The sequence below is a fragment of the Gossypium hirsutum genome, chromosome D08 (assembly GCF_007990345.1).
Source record: "Gossypium hirsutum isolate 1008001.06 chromosome D08, Gossypium_hirsutum_v2.1, whole genome shotgun sequence".
Lineage (NCBI taxonomy): Eukaryota > Viridiplantae > Streptophyta > Magnoliopsida > Malvales > Malvaceae > Gossypium > Gossypium hirsutum.
The window spans coordinates 6,594,602-6,611,218 of record NC_053444.1 but is presented as its reverse complement, the minus strand read 5'-3'; the positions used below and the strand labels follow the sequence as shown (position 1 = coordinate 6,611,218).

Sequence of the window (16,617 nt, the reverse complement as noted above, 5' to 3'; positions counted from 1 at the left end):
GTAAAATGTAGATTTAGATCTGCCTCCATTTTATACATTTTTAAGATTTTTAAAATTTAATCAATATTTTTTATTTACATGAATTTTGGTCTATTTATTTATTGTCTAATTTTCAATAAAATTTATATTAAATTTAAATACGATGATATTTTAATATTGTATATGAAATATTTTTTAATTAAATTAATGTTAGTTAAATTTTGTGACACCAATTTATTCAACAACTTAATATAAATATAATATATAATAAAATAATGAAGCCGTAAAATGTACTAAAATGATATTTATATATTTATGTTTGGTATATATACACAATTAATAAATTAAATGACGATAAATAATCTATTGATTTATATAATCTCATTGCATCCAATAATTATTATTAGATTCTAAAAACACAAGAGAAAGAGAATGATGATGTTTAAACTCTTCGGAGCTTTCTGCTATTTTGTCTTTTATTACGTAATGAAAAAGAATGTTTTGTGCTCATATATGATTTTTTTTTTAATTTTCGGACAATCGAATTATGTAGATTTAAAAAAAAAATTTGACTGATGAATTCTAAACGATGGTTTGACGATCCATAAATGAGTAGAGTAATGCACCTTAAATCCAAGTTGATTTAATGATCAGTGTCGGAGATCAAAGAAGAAAACTGTTTCGATTTTGATTTATAGATTCGTGATGTTTTAAAGTTGGTTCATGAAAAAAATGAATTGTAAAAGAGAAAGGAAATGAAAGCTTTCAATGAGTGCATGCAATGCAAATAAAAAAGGCTATACAACAATGATTTTAATAGTCTAGTGACTTAAATGAAAACTTTCGAATAATTCAGTAATCATTTTATAACTTTTTGAAGTTGAAAGACCAAAATACAAGCTTATTAATATTTTACTGACCTTAGTGTAGTTTACCCATTAGGTAATTATTTGACATAGAATTGATTAGTCAAGAATATTTCCGACACTATTTATCAGACAAATCTAATAAGATGTATGAGAGGATTGTATGAAATAAAGATATTATCTCTTTTCCACGTCAACAATTTCATCTTGAATTTCAAGATTTTCATTTAAATTTAATTTCCCAATAAAAATAACAGCTACATAACATTTTCAGCATCATCATCATTGGCAACACACAAAAATGGTCACTGTTTATTGTGCTGAGACTTGAGTGAGTTCACCTTCTCCTCGGTTGCCTTCAATGCATTCCCATATTTGCTTATTAACTGTGCAAATCAATGTTTGTCAGAAAAAAAAAACTGTGCAAATCAATAACTTCTCATCACCTTTTTATCATATCAACTGCTATAATTTATATATCTTTTATTAATAGAGAAATTCTATTTAGAGTTTAAGTTAGATTCGACTTTAAATTTAATTTGTACTCAGAACTTGCCTCATCAACCTCTTTTGGACTAATTATAAAGGGTGGAGACATCATTATGGTGTCACCGGCAACACGAACTAGCATCCCTTGCTTCTCGCACTGTCCTCCAAAATATGCACCAATTCCTATACACAAAATCATCAATGATTTGTCATTAGTGTTTTGCACCCAAATATGTATATTTATTTTGGTATTTTCAATGGTTGGGTTCATAAATATCTTTTCTAATAATGTTGTTCATTGCATTCAACGTAACAGTTCATCCAAACAAATATTATGGTTATCTCTATTAGACCTCCATTAATATTGGCAAATGAAATCTGATAAGAAATAAAGAAGAGAAAGTAGAACTTGCCCCATTCAGGAGGGAAAGGTTCATTGGGTGACTTGTTGTCTGTAAATTCTGTACTCAGTATCAAGCCCGTACCTCGGATCTGCAATGGTTACAAATTTATGTTTGTTTTTTTTGGCATGCTTACTAAAATATCAATGGGGATTAAGTGAAAAAATGCAGTGTTTCACCTCTCCAACAATAGGGCTGTCTGAAAATGATTTTAAACCATCTTGAAACCTTGGAGATATGCTCTTCACTTTCTCAACAATATTCCTTTCCCTGCAAAGATTTGTCATTATCTATGTTATTCATGAATGCGTGTTGGTCATGTTTTTATTTAGAAGATCACATTTCCGTATCCATATATTTGGAAATATGTATTTAGATCGAGGATAGAACACACTTGTAGAGCTTGATTGATTCACTTGCAACAGCGCAGGCTACAGGGTGTCCGGTGTAGGTAAATCCATGAGAGAAATTACCTGAAAACGACTAAAATTTTAGTCAATGGACTAACAAAGAGAATATTACGTATTCGGTTGTGAGTGTTGGATACAGGTTTTAACTTACCAAGCTTGTTGCTTTGAGAATAAACGACTTCTGTTACTTGAGGGCTCACCATGACTGCTCCAATGGGCATATATCCTGAAGAAAGGGCCTGACCAATATATAAGGAATTAATAATATGAGGGTCAAAAGCCTATTTTATATCTGAATATTTTGGTTACAGCTTCTTCACCTTTGCAAGTGAAACAAGATCTGGTTTTATATTGTATTTATCACATCCAAACATTGTCCCAAGCCTCCCAAATGCGGAAATAACCTACAATGCAATGCACAAAACCCCACTTATGAACAAACCATCCAAACATCTCTCATATGTTACCTGGACTTGAGCTCGAGTGTAGGAGGAAACGGTTATAGGAAATATTTCAAGCAAAATGAAGAGCCGGAGATCGAGATTTAGCAAATTACCTCGTCTGCAATGAAAAGTATGTCGTATTTTTTCACAACAGCTTGTACCTGCATGGTATTTGACAATGCTACATTAGTAAAGCCATGTTCATAATGATAAATATAAGCCATTTTAAGAACTCTCACCTTCTCAAAATAAGTAGCAGGAGGAGGTATAACACCACCTGCTCCCATCACAGGCTCAGCAATAAATGCAGCAATCTGATATATATAAAACCAGCTATGATTAGCTACACATACAAGGCTCTTGTAGTTGCAAAAGGGTTCCTCATTTCATTTTCAAAAAACTTACTGTCTCTGGACCCTCTTTGAGAATAAGGTTTTCTAAATTGTTGGCTAATCTGGTTGAGAAATCCTTCTCAGTTTCACCTGATGAATTGAAACAATAAACATGGCTATATCAAATTTTAAACACCGAAACTTATATCCATGAAACAGATTGGTCAAAAAAGAAGAAGAAGAAAAAACCTGGTAAATGATAGCGCCAATAATGAGGGCAATCAGTGTGCAACACAAATGGAGGTGGCAGGTCGAAGTTTTGATGCAGAGGTGGAAGTCTGTAATGGTAAATCTATATATCTGTTAAACAATCAAGTAAAACCATTTTTTACCAATAAAAAAAAGTAACATTTTTACCCTGAAAGACTAGCTGATATCCAAGTTGAACCATGGTATCTGAAGAAATTTAAAGAAAGAGAAATTATGTTATGCAAGTGAACTAAATAATGACACATGGTTTGAAGGTTAGTGGATTTTTGAATTTTACGCTTTGGCTCGAGCAATAAATTTCTTCTTCTTTGGTCTTCCAAGTGCATTATTATAATACCAAACAAGCTTCACCTATACATATAAATTCAAGCATCAAATTAGACTCATTACTGATATGAATGCTTGTAAAGACAAAAAGAACTTAAAACTAACAATATATGTTATATAAGTGAAAAACCTGAGTATCATTTGCTTCAGATCCACTATTTGTAAAGAAGACTTTTGCCATTTTGGTTGCAGTAAAAGTTTCAGTAAGTTCCTTAGCAAGATCCTGTAAGGTCCAATCTTCTCAGATTCTGTACAATAAATATCATGAGATTTTGATTCAAAGAATATATCATTGGATGGATGGATGGATGGATGATATACTAATGATGGTTTAGTTGTACGATTCCAAAAGGAATGGTAAAATGGCAACTTATTCAATTGATCGGTTGCAGCAGCCACAAGTCGAGATTCATTTCCTCCTGCAAAAAAAATGGAGTTTTCATAAAGGACCTGAACAAATTTCTTCTACTAAAACAAATCATAGCGTTAAGCTCATTTGCTTTTTCCTGTTTAGACATGAAAATGGAGTGGATTTGCACTGCTTTTCACCAAGAATTTGACTCTGAAATACATTACCTAATGCTGTACACCATAGACCAGCAAGAGTATCCAGATACTTTTTCTCATTGATATCATACACATAGCTTCCCTGTGCAAGATAAAATTTGTTATATGATAGTAACAAAGAGTAGCTTAAACTTTCTTCATTGCTACAACTCTTCATAACCTGTAACTGACTCATATTTGTGTATGTGTATAAAGATAAGACACTAACAGGACACATACCCAAGTTAACGAAAGGACACACCTTAGACACATACCTCTGACTTAACAATAACCAAAGGATTCACTTCGGTAGTCTGCCACCCAGGTGTGAATGGAGCCAGCATATTATGCCCCTTGAAACATGTGTTGGTACTACACCATCTGGCCCCACATCGACCCTTGATTGGATACTCCAATAAGCTTTTGCATGCTGCAGCATTCTTTATATATGAACCAAGCTGCAAACAGGAAGGGTGCAACATACATGTTGGTTGAAAACTATGTTTCCAAATGATTCAGAAGAACACAACGTGATGGTAAAGTCTGATCCAGAATCATGGAATGACTACTAATTGATTTAAACCCTAAATAACACCGATACATGTTCGTATTTTCTCAGGAACCAAACAGAACCTAGATTAGAATTTCTCTACTGTAAATGATCCTAGATAAATGGATATAATTTTTAGTTCTAAGTAGTTTAAAATGTGATTACACAATAAGTCCAATACAGCATCAAGTCATCAACTGATCCATAAAAGCAGAAACAGTGTAACACTATACAAATGAACGAATGATCATGACAATAATGGCATAAAAAAAACTGGGTTCTCTAATCACGATCCACACATTTCCAGTGGTTTTGTTAAAGATTGATCAAACATTACACACTTAAGAAAAGAAAGATGAATTATATGAGTAATGGAGAATTGGAACCTGGGTTTTCAGAGTTGATCGAAGGTACTTGTTAGAAACCATTTTTTTTAGTTTAGTTATTTGAATCTAAGAGAACACATGCAAAGAAGAGAGAGTGGTGGGAATGAAACAGTTAAAAACGTATTCATACGTATTGTAGGCTATTTTTATGGTTGATTTGGTCTGGTACATGCAAATTTACGTACAAATAATGCATGCCACCCCACCTGTCTGATTATAGTAGTAGACTCGTGTCTATTTCTAAAATTATTAAAATTAAACAAATATATCTCAAAAATAATTATCATCTGAATTAATTAATACAAAATGCAATTAAAATAAATAAATTTAGATAAGGTAGAAGGGAGAGAGATAAGATCATCCATAAAGCTTTCACTCAACTCCGACACTCGACCTGATGCCCAGAAAAACTGACAACCACCATGGAAGCAGGATGATGAAACGACGGAAAAAGAAACTTGTCACAGACCTCTGGCCACCAAAGGTGCATTGTAACTAAGAAAGTCGTTTTTCGACCAGCAAGAGGCCAGTGGCGACGGCGGCTTCAAGCGATGAGACCGGGGGCTTGCTGGTGATCAGAAACAAAAATAAAAAAGAGACCGTAAAGTGGTCAGAACGTTTTATTATATCGAGAGACCGGATCAAGGGGATTGATGGTAAGACTGGATCAAGACCATTGTCAGAAAAAAATTGAAAGTTCCATGTACAATACTAAAAATAAATTCACCTGTACAGGCTCGAAATTAAAAAAAAAAATTAGACCACCCAAATTAAATTATATATTTTTATTATAGTAAAAATATAATTTTATTATTTTAATAATTTATATGTTTATAATTTTTAAAAGATTACAAAAAGATTAAATATTTTTTTTATCATTTTTGAGATGTCAGTGTAATTTTACTATTACTAATTTAAAATAGAATAAATTTCATTTTAAAGAGAGCCGAGGTCTCTACCAACCTCCCCTAGATCCACCCTTGCACTCGATCAAAGTTTAAGAGTAGTTTTTATCATATAACACTACTAGAGGTTGTGGATTTAATATTCATAATATTACTTTAATTTAATTAGTTAAGGGTTTGCAAGGTTTATAAATAATTTAAAAAATATTAAAAAAAATCATACCCTCTTAGTTAAATATTGTTTTATGTTTTTTTAATATATTTTAAAAAGTATTTTGCTAAAACTTCAAGTTATACCTTTTTTTTTTCAAGAATAGTATCTATACTTGGAATTTAGTTCCTATATTTTTTTATTTGTAAGAATTTAGATCATTTACTCTTAGATTTCAAAATTTAAATCTAATTATTAAGGCTGTTAAAAACATTTTATTCAGTTTAGATTCATTATAACTTATATTACTATCGAGTGAGGTTTTTCTTATTTCAAAAAGTTACGGTAACAAATTTAACGATTTATGTTTTCATATAAATTGATCTTCTTTGGAAAAAATGATGGGCAAATAATACATGGAATGTAACGAATTTAAGCGTGGCCGGTAACATAGGGAAGGTTTTGAATTTCCTTAATAAATGTTTGTTATGTCGACATTCTATAAACACCTCTCCATCTTCCCAAACATTTCTAAACACTTCCTCTTTTATCTACAGAAAACATGACCTCATTATTCTTCCATCATTTACACAATCCAATTGCTACAACACTTCCATGCTCACAATGCCCCACTATAAAACGCTTCCTTTTGTACTTCTCCTTCAATCCCTTTCATAGTTTTCCAACCATGATCAAATTCAACCAAGCCCAACTCTTCACATTTCTTTGCTTCTTTTTCATCTTGTTTTCTCCCTTGGTACGAGGAGACTGCACATGTGAACCCGAGGATGAAGATCGGAACAAGCCACTAGCTTTGAAATACAAGATGGCCGCTATAGTTTCGATTCTTGTAGCTGGAGCCATCGGTGTTTGTTTTCCGCTACTAGGGAAAACTATCGACGCTTTACGTCCTGAAAAGGACATTTTCTTCGTCATCAAAGCTTTTGCGGCCGGTGTCATATTGTCCACTGGGTTTATCCATGTTCTCCCCGATGCTACTGAGAACTTGACATCTCCTTGCCTCAATCAAAACCCTTGGGGGAAGTTTCCTTTTGCTGGATTAGTCGCGATGGTATCCGCAATTGCTACGTTGTTGGTAGATACGTTTGTCACTTCTCATTACACCAAGTCTCACCTAAATAACACCCAACAGGGCCATGGCGACGAAGAGAAGAAAACGAAGGAAAATGAAATAGATGTTGTACATGTTCATGCTCATGCAAGTTCAATTTCGGGTTCAACTCAGCTTCTCCGATACCGAGTAGTATCACAGGTTTTGGAATTGGGAATAGTGGTGCACTCTGTGATAATAGGGATATCTTTGGGTGCTTCTGAAAGTCCCAAGACTATAAAACCATTGGTGGCTGCACTCACTTTTCATCAGTTCTTTGAAGGCATGGGACTCGGTGGATGCATTTTGCAGGCACGACACAAGGCTCGATCTGTGGCGATTATGGTACTGTTTTTCGCATTGACGACGCCGGTGGGAATTGGAATAGGAATAGGAATATCAAATACATACAATGAGAACAGCCCGACGGCATTAGTTGTGGAAGGGATGTTGAATGCGGCATCGGCGGGGATCTTAATATATATGGCGCTGGTGGATCTTTTGGCTGCTGATTTCATGAACCCAAAGTTGCAAAATAATGGAAAAGTGGGTGCAAGCGCCAGTGTTTCCCTTCTTCTTGGCTCTGCTCTAATGTCCCTTTTAGCTGTGTGGGCTTAAAACTTGTATACTACAATTCAATGCAAAAGTTTCTTCATTCTTTTTCAGGATAATAAGATTCATTGTATTTTTAATTTCAGATATTTATCTGTTTGGTGAATTTTAATTTCAATTCCTAATACATTTTTTTTAATTTTGAAATTTTTTTTATGTAAATTGTGAATTCAATTCGATATTTTTTAATACTAAGATTTCAATTTTTAAAAATTTATTTTGGTTAAATTTAATAAGTAAGTGTAACGAGTCAACTAGACACTAATTCAATTATTAAAATTATTTAAAAATCAATATTATTAAAATAAGATTTAAAGATAAACTATAAAAATAATCATTTATGTATGATTTAAATTACATTTTGGTCACTAAATTTTAATTTGTTATATTTTAGTCTAATGTTATCAATCGTAAAATTTAGTCACCCGCGGACTTAACAAACGTTATGGAATGTTACGGAAGTCTGACAAGGAACCAATTGTGCAATTAAAAATTTCCCCTTCTCCTTCCCTTTCTTTTTTCACGTCAGATCATATGGGTTTTTTAACTTCTTTTTTAAAAAATTTTAACCTATCCGCAGCCCAACTATTGCCACCGTTGTTCGGTGCTATTTCCGACCAAACTCACCTCCAAAATGCTCCCCTCTCCATCTTCTTTCACCTTCTCATATTAGATTTCCTTAAAACTCACTTGAGAGCTTCGAAAACACAAAGCCAAAGATCGGAAAGGAGTGATCTGATCAGCCTTTCGTCGTCGTCTGACCGCCACGATGCTTTAGCCGTGTCTTCCTATTATTCCAACGCCTCCTTTCACCATGGGGATTCTCCAATTGATACCCTGAAACTTAAAAGACCCACAAACCCCAAATGGGTCTTGGATTTACCTTGATTCACTTCTTCTCTTCTCTCTTTTTTCTTTCTAATTTCCGATTGCTGATTTTTTTTTATTTCAGCTGTTCACTTCCTTCTCGATGGGATTCAGGAATACCCTTTTTTTGTTTGTTTGTTTGTTGTTGCTGAGTAGTGGGTTGAGGGATTTGATTTCGGTTATGGGCGTAATAGGGATAGCGTGTAAAGAACGATCAGTGTAGTTGAGGCAGTGGGGTCGAGAGAGGTGGAGATGATGGTGATGTTGAATTGTGGGGTGTGTAGATGGTAGGAGTGAATGTTGTGAGGCTTAGAGAAAATGAGCTATTGGAGAGGGTGAGCTGGGAGAAACCGAGAAAGTGTATGGTGGTGTTGCTGGTTTGGTTGGCAATGACTAAGAACAGGGAGTAGGGAGAGACGAGGGAGGAAATGAAGTAAAAGTTCAAAAATGTATATAATCACATGGTTGGTGATTAAAATATTATGATTAATTAAAATTTAATGATTAAACTATACATAAATGTTTATTTTTATAGTTTAGTCAAAACAATTAAAAATTAATGATATTTGGTACGAGTTAAATCATCTGAATTAAATAATGATAAAATTACTTTCATTTTATTTATTTCTATTAATATTAAAATTTTACTGAGTTTAATATTAATTTAATTGGAAAGTGACCAAGATCTTCTTATTTTATCATTTATTTCACCTCTACTAATATTAAATCTTTTGTTAAGTGTTATGTTACGAGTCAATCGCACACTAACTCACTTGAGTAATGATAAAAATATTTATTTTATAAAGTAAATTATATTATTTTAAAATTATTTTTGTCATTTCAAATATTTTATATAGAAATATAAATATTTGAATTCAAATTTTCATAATTTTCAATATTTGTATTTTACTATTTAGTTAATTATATCTATTTTTTATCAATATATTTATTATGTAATTCTGTTTTTTTTTTGGTTATATTTTAATACAAATTAAAGGCTAAATCTTATGGGGGGAAATTAGATAGTATAAATTCCAAGGTTTAAAAAAAAATTGTCCTTTTTGATAATTCGCCTCGTTTGGGCTTTCAAAAGTTCGCCCATTCTACTTGAATATACCTTTTACATGCTTGAAAAACCCTGAAGGGAGTGCCATAGGCTCAATTTTTCTTGCGCCGTCATTATCCCTCCCAGCCAAAGGTGCTCTCTTTCTTTACTCTGATTTCTTTTCCCCAAGTTTATTTTCAGATTTTGTTATCATCATTTAACATTTCGGTTTGGTTTGTTTTGTTTTGTTTATGCTAAATCACACAGGTAAGCCATGGTTAAACATAACAATGTTGTGCCAAATGGCCATTTCAAGAAGCATTGGCAGAACTATGTGAAAACTTGGTTCAATCAGCCTGCAAGGAAGGCTAGAAGAAGAATTGGTGAGCTAATCTACTTTGGTTTTCTTTTTGGTTAATTAATGATTATGTTTTTTTTATTGGCTAACATTTGATTTGTAATGGGGTTTTGGGTTTTTTGCAGCAAGGCAAAAGAAGGCCGTGAGGATCTTCCCAAGGCCAACTGCTGGACCTCTACGCCCTATTGTCCATGGACAGACTTTGAAGTATAACATGAAGTTGAGAGCTGGCAAGGGTTTCACCCTTGAAGAGCTTAAAGTATGGATCTTTTTATTTTCTCTGGTTTTAGGGTTTTCCATTTAATCCTATATTAGATTTTTGGGTTTTCAATTTTATCTGTGGACTATCAAGTTTATAAGCTTCATTTGAATCTTAGTGGTGCTTTTGTAAGCTTGTAAATGGATGTGTATAGTTGTTATGTTTAGTGTGTTTAGATAAGATGGATTTCCCATCTCGATATTGTTTGCATATGGATTCATCGATTCACGTTCATAAGTGCTAACTGTTGTTTCTGACCAGGCTGCGGGTATTTCAAAGAAACTTGCACCCACCATCGGTATCTCAGTTGATCACCGTCGTAAGAACCGATCTCTTGAAGGTCTTCAAGCCAATGTTCAGAGGCTTAAGACTTACAAGGCCAAACTTGTTGTCTTCCCTAGACGTGCTCGCAAGTCTAAGGTAAACCTTGTATAGGGTTTTATTTTCAGTATGTAATTGTTGAATCCTTTATGTGTTGTTTGGTGTTTCTAAATGTTGTTTGTTTTGTGTGTCCCTGTAGGCCGGTGATTCTACTGCTGAGGAGCTTGCAACTGCAACCCAAATGCAAGGACCATACATGCCTATTTCCCGTGAGAAGCCTTCTGTTGAGCTGGTGAAGGTCACCGAGGAGATGAAGTCATTCAAGGCCTACAACAAGCTTCGTGTCGAACGTACGAATGCACGACATATCGGTGCCAGATTGAAGAAGGCTGCTGAGGCTGAGAAAGAAGATAAGAAGTAAGGTAGTTTCTTCAAGGGCTATGATCTGCTGTTTTGACTTGGTTAAAAGCATTAGTTCATTCTGTTTTTCATATCATCAGACAGTTTTAGAACAGCATTTAGAAAACTTTGGTATAAAACTTGTAAGCCTGATTTCGAGTATTTAATCGATGACATGAGATGAGACGAGATCTGCCATTTCTCAATTTCCATTGTGCTCCATATAGTAATATTATGCAAGTCTTACTAACATGATTGATTGCTATTGAACCATATGATTAGATCTCATATTGCTTCTGGTGCTGCTCTTTGCGGCTATGGTGTCTAAATATGCATGAGAACATTTTCTAAAAGGTTGACCCTTAGATTTAGTGATATCTTGTAGAAAGCGTACATTGTAGCTGGTTATCTTCGGTTTTAGCCTTCGATGAAGTCTGGGTATTTGACAGTGAAGTAGTTATGGAAATTAGGTTTAGGTTAGTTTAGCATAACTTTTGAAACTTTTGAAAAGTTTAAGGGTTGGTTTATCATTGAGGTTGAAAAGTTCTTTTGAGAAAGTGTTCATGAAGAATTTGATAGTGTTCACTATTGCTGTCAGAAAGTACTTTTGAAAAGGTAAAATGTTCATTTTAGACGTGACTTTCTTAGGTAAAAGATTTAATGGGGATAAATAATAATAATTTTATCAAAAAGCATTTATTCAAAAGCCAACATTTTTTACTTGGGTTAAAATTTCAATTTAAAATCAAGGTTTAGTTTGAAAAATTACTTGTTTATCATTTATTTTTCGGTTGAAATGGGCTTTTCAAGCTTAATGATGGTAAACAAAGCTCAAGTGCTAAACTAACATGTAGTTAAATGATACTTAAATTTGTTAATATTATAAAATGATGAAATGACAATTTAAATTATAATAAAAATATAAAAAAAATAATTTAGTATAATTTAGTGTTAATATTTTGGGACAAATTTTAAGTTTATGTTGATTTTTAAAAAAATATTTAGGGATTCAGGTTTTCTTTTATATATTTAGAGAAATAAATTGATTTTGAAAAGGGAAAGAGTAAATAAGTTTAGTTGAGGTGGCAGAAAGTGCGTCCTATAGGATGTGTATTTTGAAAATGCTTTCTACAAAATGCGTTTTTTTTTCTTTTACATATTAATTTCTTTAGTTAGATGATTAAATTTTACTGGTTTTTTTCGTAGGTCTCGGGTTTGAATCCTCTTTTACTCACATTCGTATTTTTTTATTTCATGTTGTTTAAATTTTTTTTATTTTTAATTAATGTTTTTATCACACCATGATAATTATGAATATTTGTTTTAGATTTTGATTGGTCAAAATTATTTTAATATAAGATCTTTTATTATTTAATTAATGGTTAAAAATAAAAAGAAAAAGATGATGGAAATTTCTCCATCTTTCAAGCTCACATCCACCATTCTTGAAGAAAAGAAAATTTCGCTTTCTTTGCAATTTGGTCATTTCCATTAAAATTTACTATTTTCATCTAGAAATCAAAAGAATTTTCATAGCCATTAAGAGGGAAAAATGATAAGAAGACCATGGTGAACATAAATATCAATTTGGATTCAAGAAAGATAGAATTGGAGGAGAGAGAAAATCAAGTTAATGCTTGAAATCATGAGAACAATGTATGAATTTCAAGGTTTCATCGTGTTTTTAAGTTTAATATTGTTATAAAAGTAAGGAAGTGATGTTAAAATAAAGAATTCTCTGAAAAAGTTTCATGTTCTTGATATGTTGAAGAAAGAGATAGAACAAGTTATTCAAGCGAAAAAAAGAGAGAAAAACAAGTGATTTTAGGTTGAAGTGAGGTAAGTACCCTTGAATCCTCTTGTTATCTAATGATTAAAATGTAAACGTTGTGAAAGTTGTGGTAAATTAGTAAAATAACGTATAAAATAATTTGACATGTGAAGTAGAATATTATGATAGAAAGTTTAATGGATGTCCAATAAGATGATGAAATAAACATAAAGTGATGTTAAAGTGAAATTATAGTAAATAATGAATTTTCATGATGTCAAGGATTAAATTGTAAACTTTGTGAAATTTAAAATTGAAATAAGAGAAGTGAAATGCATAAAAAATTGATATGTGAAATAAGATATTATGATGAATTATCTGATTAAAATGTTATGTGATAGTAAATTTGAATGAAAGGTAAAGTTAGAAGAATATTATAATAATTATTCAATTTTTATAATGTTAATAACTAGATTGCAATATACCTAGAAATGACTACAAGTATTAAAAATATTAGAAAAGCTTTATTCAAGTAAAGTGTTACATGGAAGAGAATTGATTTAAAGTGCTTATGTAGTAAAAAAAAATCTTATATTGAAAAGGATCAAATTGTAAAATATACAAAAGTGACTAAGTGTATTAAGATTTTGAAGTAACATATTCAAGTGTAATGATATATAAAAGTGAAGTGATTACTAAGTGAGAAGATGGTGATTAATGAAAATATATGTCAGTACGAACTAAATCGATAATATTGTAAAGTAAGTGAAGTGAAGTTTATGCAAAGAAGGCTAGTTAGCAAAGTGATCAAAATTTGATATATATAATAAAATATTAATGGAGAATTTTAGTGAAGTGTTTATGATAGTGAGTTTAATTCTAAGTGATATTAAAGTGTTAATTTAATGAACATTGATTTTCTTAAAAATAATGACTAAATTGTAATGAGTGTGAAGTTTTATATGACATTAATTGATAAATGATGGCGATGAAAATGACAATATAATACCTAAGTAGACAAGATATGGACATGTTGCATATGGATGGATAATGGTTAATACAGTGAATTTGCACTTCAATGCAAATCAGTGACAGTGGCATTTCGGTGCAAATGAAAGCGATTGTTTTACATATCCTATGTGTTCTATTGAGTCTAATGTGGGCAAAACGAAAAGTGTTAAGTAAAATCAATAGTGAACCGGTAAGATTTGAAGTATAAGTAGTAAATATATTGATTAGTCTCTAGATTTAAATAACTTGTTAATGAAACTATATTAGTAATATTGTTACTATTAATTAAATTAAAGGAACAGTAAAATTTAAATTCATAGGTACTTATTAAGCTTTCACGAACTTAACGCGTTATCTTCAACGCATAGGTGAAAGATCGAATTGAAGGTTTTGTGCGAAATGATAACCTCAAACATCTCATCACATCATCGAAGCTTTGAAAAAAAAGGGATATGAAACAAATTTCATGGTATAGAGTATTGCATGGACATAGGTGAAGTAAGAAATAAGGTGTCTAGTTATTTTAATATTTGAGTTTAATGTGTTTTGAACGGTAAATATCAATTAAAGGTATGTGGTAGTTTTTTTTAATAATGTATTAAATAATTTTTTATTAGAAATTCAAATATGTAGTGATATATATTTAAATGGTTTTTAGAAATGGATTAATATCAATTGGTAGAATCGAAAAAATTGGTTCAACTAATACCATTGAACTAAAGAAAGGTTGAATGAGTAAAATAAAATTAAAGTCATTTAAATTGAAATTTAGCTAGTTTAAATATTTAAATATATATATAATTTATAAAAAGAATGTTGATGTTTCTACTGTTATTTATTTGGTTTTTTTTATTGTTGATTCTATTATTTTATTATTAAATCAAGAATTGGTAGGTCTGAAGTTGAGTTTGCATGATTAATCCTATAAGTGGCATTGTTGGTGTGAAGTTGAGCCAACAAATGAGGGAGGTGGACTAATACCCCATCCAAATGCAGCTATAAGAATGGAAACTATAGCGGCCATCTTGTACTTCAAAGTTACTGGCTTGTTCCGATCTTCGTTCTCGAGTTCACACGTGCAGTCTCCTCATACCAAGGGAGAAAACAAGATGAAAAAGAATGAAAGAAATGTGAGGAGCTGGGATTGGTTGAATTTGATCATGGTTGGGAAACTATGAAAGGGATTGAAGGGAAGTGTTATTTATAGTGGGGCGTTGTGAGCAATCCCTTTTACTTTCATGCTTCATGCTCACAATGTCCCACTATAAATAACACATTCTCTTTTACTTTCCCTTCAATCCTTTTCGTAGTTTCCCAACCATGATCAAATTCAACCAACCCCAGCTCTTCACATTTCTTCCCTTTTCCATCTTGTTTCCTCCCCTGGTACGAGGAGACTGCACATGCGACCTCGGGAATGAAGATCGAAGTAAGGCACTAGCTTTGAAGTACAAGATGGCCGCTATAGTTTCCATTCTTGTAGCCACAGCCATCGGTGTTTGTTTTCCGCTACTAGGAAAAACTATCGATGCTTTATATCCCGAAATGGACGTTTTCTTTGTCATCAAAGCGTTTGCAGTCTGTGTCATATTGTCCACTAGGTTTATCCATGTTCTACCCGATGCTATCGAGAACTTCACATCTCATTGCCTCGATGAAAACCCTTGGTGGAAGTTCTCGTTTGTCGGAATAGTCGCGTGGTATCAACGATTACTACATTGTTGGTAGATACGTTTGCTACTTCTCATTGCACCAAGTCTCACCTAAATAACACCCAACAGGCCCATTGCGACGAAAAGAAGAAAACAGAGGAAAATGAAATAATGTTGTACATGTTCATACTCATGCAAGTTCAATTTCGAGTTCAACTCAGCTTCTTCGATACCTAGTATCACAGGTTTTGGAATTGAGAATAGTGATGCACTCTGTGATAATAGGGATATTTTCGGATGCTTCTAAAAGTCCTAAGACTATAAAACTATTGACGGCTGCACTCACTTTTCATCAGTTCTTTGAAGGCATGGGACTCGGTGGATGCATTTTGCAGGCACGATTCAAGGCTCGATCTGTGGCGATTATGGTACTGTTTTTCTCATTGACTACGCCGGTGGGAATTGGGATAGGAATAAGAATATCAAATACATACAATGAGAACAACCCGATGACATTAGTTGTGGAAGGGATGTTGAATGCAGCGTCGGCCTGGAACTTAATATATATGGCGCTGGTGGATCTTTTGGCTGTTGATTTCATGAACCCAAAGTTGCAAAACGATGGAAAAATGGGTCCCTTCTTGGTTCTGCTGTAATGTGACATTTAGCTGTGTACGATCCATTTTATTTTTAATTTCAACCAATTCCAGAGACCGACTTTCAATAATTGGTAATTAATTTAACGGATTTTAGGTTTCAAGTTATTAGCATAATTATATTTAGTTTGATCAAATGATTTTGTTATGATCACAAGAACTTGTGATAGTTTCTTAGAAGTTCAAATATGTAGTTATATATTTAAAATAATTTCAATAATTTCCTAATGTGAAATAATCATGATGCTAGAAATGGATTAATATCAATTGGTCAAATCAAAAAAATTGACTAAATTGATACGATTAAACTAAAGATGGGTTGAATTAGTGAAGAAGATTAAAAGTAATTTAAATTGACTTTTAGCTAGTTTAAGTATTTAATTTTAATTTTATAATTTATAAACTGAATGTTCATATTCCTATTATTATTTATTTGGTTTGTTGATTTTGTGATTTTATTATTAAATCGAGTAGGCAGCAAATATCAGAAGGCTTAAATA

The 16,617-nt window shown here is 32.3% G+C and overlaps 3 protein-coding genes and 1 pseudogene across 3 annotated transcripts; 3 read left to right on the top strand and 1 right to left on the bottom strand.

The window, feature by feature from the left end:
- Window positions 1-1,007: 1,007 nt before the first annotated feature.
- LOC107908328 (vanillin aminotransferase) lies at window positions 1,008-5,064 on the bottom strand. Its single transcript, XM_041099693.1, has 18 exons — window positions 5,000-5,064; window positions 4,339-4,521; window positions 4,094-4,166; window positions 3,839-3,936; window positions 3,648-3,740; window positions 3,468-3,541; window positions 3,338-3,376; window positions 3,170-3,258; window positions 2,994-3,070; window positions 2,828-2,902; window positions 2,702-2,749; window positions 2,466-2,549; window positions 2,297-2,384; window positions 2,130-2,208; window positions 1,915-2,005; window positions 1,748-1,826; window positions 1,402-1,517; window positions 1,008-1,231 (listed from the first exon to the last, which is right to left on the bottom strand). The coding sequence occupies exons 1-18, from the start codon at window positions 5,039-5,041 to the stop codon at window positions 1,151-1,153; spliced, it is 1,509 nt and encodes a 502-aa protein (XP_040955627.1). The 5' UTR covers window positions 5,042-5,064; the 3' UTR covers window positions 1,008-1,150.
- A 1,594-nt stretch (window positions 5,065-6,658) lies between these two features.
- Window positions 6,659-7,886, top strand: LOC107918788 (zinc transporter 3). Its single transcript, XM_016848379.2, has one exon. The coding sequence runs from the start codon at window positions 6,744-6,746 to the stop codon at window positions 7,782-7,784; it is 1,041 nt and encodes a 346-aa protein (XP_016703868.2). The 5' UTR covers window positions 6,659-6,743; the 3' UTR covers window positions 7,785-7,886.
- A 1,076-nt stretch (window positions 7,887-8,962) lies between these two features.
- On the top strand, window positions 8,963-11,233 carry LOC107915465 (60S ribosomal protein L13-1). The gene is made up of 5 exons (XM_016844626.2): window positions 8,963-9,843; window positions 9,958-10,073; window positions 10,174-10,307; window positions 10,569-10,727; window positions 10,828-11,233. The coding sequence occupies exons 2-5, from the start codon at window positions 9,965-9,967 to the stop codon at window positions 11,047-11,049; spliced, it is 624 nt and encodes a 207-aa protein (XP_016700115.2). The 5' UTR covers window positions 8,963-9,843; window positions 9,958-9,964; the 3' UTR covers window positions 11,050-11,233.
- Window positions 11,234-15,129: 3,896 nt separating this feature from the next.
- LOC107915447 (zinc transporter 8-like) lies at window positions 15,130-16,188 on the top strand (annotated as a pseudogene).
- The last annotated feature ends 429 nt before the right edge of the window (window positions 16,189-16,617 follow it).